This window comes from Anneissia japonica, unplaced genomic scaffold (assembly GCF_011630105.1).
Source record: "Anneissia japonica isolate Jap-2015-1 unplaced genomic scaffold, ASM1163010v1 scaffold287634_len692169_cov176, whole genome shotgun sequence".
NCBI lineage: Eukaryota > Metazoa > Echinodermata > Crinoidea > Comatulida > Comatulidae > Anneissia > Anneissia japonica.
The window spans coordinates 132,905-135,929 of record NW_022739883.1 but is presented as its reverse complement, the minus strand read 5'-3'; the positions used below and the strand labels follow the sequence as shown (position 1 = coordinate 135,929).

Here is a 3,025-nt window from a genome sequence, read left to right as displayed (position 1 = left end):
CCATATGATCTATCAGAAACAGACAGACAACGAATCATTATTGTGATAAAAAAAAAAAAATTCAACCCGAATTCTACTAATGTAGGCCTATGTATGTGTGTATGTAATGGGATTTATATAATATTGCTTACTGCTTCAGTATAATACAATTCCCCTCTTCTACATCTCAAAAGCAAGAGGCATAAAGCCTGGTTTCGATAAGGTTGTTACATGCTATCACAGTCAACTGATTGGTTGGCGGTCGAATAGGAGAGCCCTCCGATTGCGTAGGCTGATAATCTGTAGCGATTGGAGTAAAAATACAGTTGCGACGTAGTGATCTTATGGAATCAAGGCTTTAGAGTACAAGCCTCATTCAATGGAAACAAAAAAAAAATAATTAGGCCTAACCATGTTAATAAAACTATGTAACTCTTATTCAGACTATCATTAGGCCCTGTCCAGACTATCAAATTATATTTGAGAAAGACATGTGACATGCCTAAATATGGTCACGGTGACATCACATCATGACCATATATAGGCATATCATGACCATATATAGGCACATCATGACTATATTAGGCACATCATGACCATATATAGGCACATCATGACCATATATAGGCACATCATGACTATATATGGTAGGCACAGTTTTTTTTTGTCAAAGAACATTTAATAGTGTTGGCAAAGCTTTAGTCGTTCTCTCAACATTATTATTATTATTATTATTATTATTATTATTATTATTATTATTATTATTATTATTATTATTATTATTATTATTATATTTACTATTTCCAAATTGAATAATGTTATTATATGTGATAGATATCCTTTTTTTTTTGCTTAGTTTGAATTTAACTTGTGTATTAACAATAAAAATGCAGCTTGTTTAAAGAATAACTATAATATTTATGTGGTCGTGCACACTTGACGAAATATGCTGGCATTAAATCACTGACTGATCAACACCATTCTCTATACGAGTATTCCTGTATCTTCATTCCGGCTTCTTTTTACTCTCATCTTTTTTATATAATTGTATAACAATGACTGATATTTCCAGGGAAGTGATCAATGTTTACACATGGTTGGAGCACAGTGGTTGGACCACAGCTCCACCCCGGTGGTGAATTGCACCACGGTGAGACAATAATAATAATAATAATAATAATAATAATAATAATAATAATAATAATAATAATAATAATAATAATAATAATAATAATAATAATTCCATACTTCTATAGCGCATTCCGCAAAAAGCCTCAATGCGCTTTATAAAAACAAAACAAGCAGTAAATAAATTTTGATTTAAACTACGGTACTTAAAACAGTTCCGAAAAAACATTTGCGCTATTGGTATAAGTATCCAGAACAGGGCTCCACCCCCCCCCCCCCAACCGATCGCTGTCACATCCTTTATTTTTAATGATGGTAGACCCTACTGCCTATGTCAACGGGCACATAGGCCATGTTGCTCAGTAAAGCAACGGCTTATCCTTTTTCCGCAAAAGAGTGTGCATGCATTTTTGCAGAGAAAGCTGCTGGGACAGATGCAGGCTTTGGCGGTAGCGGGTGTATGATAGTCGACACCACCTCAGCCCCACCATAGTTGGTGCTGAGATGAAAAAATTTTGAGAATATAGACCTCTAGGTGCCCAGAAATTGCACTCTCATACCTTAAAAAATTTACTCTACAAGAATTATTTTTCTTAATACACCCCTTGCGACCCCCTGCATCCGCCCAAGAGTTGCTTAAAGGAATAGTACCAGGTTTTAGCAAAAATACACTGGTTGTTACATTAGTTTTAAATCTACACTAATCTCGTGTAGCGGACGAATCTTAGGAATTTAGTAAACACTAATGATTTGTGTTTTGTTGACATTATTGATACTTCTGCTGGTAGTTACAATACTCTCGCAATTTTCGAGGAGTTTAATTGCGATTGAAACGTTTCCCCATAAGGAATGAAGATATTCAAACAAAATAATTGCAACAGAGAATCGGATTGCGGTTAAAAAATAAAAATACCATAAGGCACACATTAAACAATGCTGTTCTATTGCTTTAAGTAATAGATAACTGTTAACACTTTTTTACAATGTTAGAATAACGTTACAATATGTTTTGATTTTAAATATATTACAATTCATATCATCAGGAAAAAATATTAATATTAAATAACCAGCTGTTTTTATTTTCTCCAGCCATGTCATAGCTAGCTCCTAATGTAATGTTGGATTTTAATATTAACATTTGGTTTGTTTCATGATAAGTGACATTGGTCCTCAATAAAGATTTTACTAATAGAAATCTGTGCCATGCGTACTACAATATGTTTTGGTTTGCTCTTAGACTTATTCGGAAAACTTCATTATACAGCAATGTGTATGGGCATGACCCATTTTTGTATATTAGAACAAAATTGTAATACCACCAGCAGACCCTTATTCACGTTATATCTCCTCTCTATAGACATCCTTAACCTTTACTTACTTACTTACTTACACCATTTTGTTACTATGCCTATTTCAAAATGTAATAAATTGGCTATGAAACATACTCTTCCATTGCTCCAAGTCCAATTTCAATTCGTCATGCAAACAGTTTTGTTATCACATATTCTCTTTTCAAAATGATCTTTTTCAAAAGATGCTAAATAAATGTTTATAAAATCTATTATTAGGACGTTAAATGTACATATATCTAGAATATAATCCAATTGATATCATGTTAAGAAAAGCCTCTGAAGCCCCAACAGGATAGTAATTAATTAACTTATTCGAGATCACAAGTGGTTTTTCTGGTCCAATAGCAATCTGTGAAAACCAGTATCCTATATGCAAGGATTTTAGTACAAAACGTTCAGTTTTAATGTTCCGCGTATCATAGGTCTGTTCGGATTCGCATCATGACGTGATGCCGACAACTTCCAGTTTTGTGGACCTTTAGTGTGACAACAGGCTTTAGAATGGTTTTCGTTAATTCCTATTTTAGATGGTTGGTTTGATTTTTGCTAGTTATTTACATTTCGTC

At 33.4% G+C, this 3,025-nt stretch overlaps 1 protein-coding gene across 1 annotated transcript in view; it reads left to right on the top strand.

The window, feature by feature from the left end:
* The first annotated feature begins 1,459 nt into the window (after positions 1 to 1,459).
* Positions 1,460 to 3,025, top strand: part of LOC117118092 (adhesion G-protein coupled receptor G6-like) — a 12,250-nt gene continuing 10,684 nt past the window's right edge. Inside the window, exon 1 of the mRNA XM_033262588.1 lies at positions 1,460 to 1,565. Within this exon, the coding sequence (XP_033118479.1) occupies positions 1,460 to 1,565 (106 nt within the window). The remainder of the gene's footprint in view (positions 1,566 to 3,025) is intronic.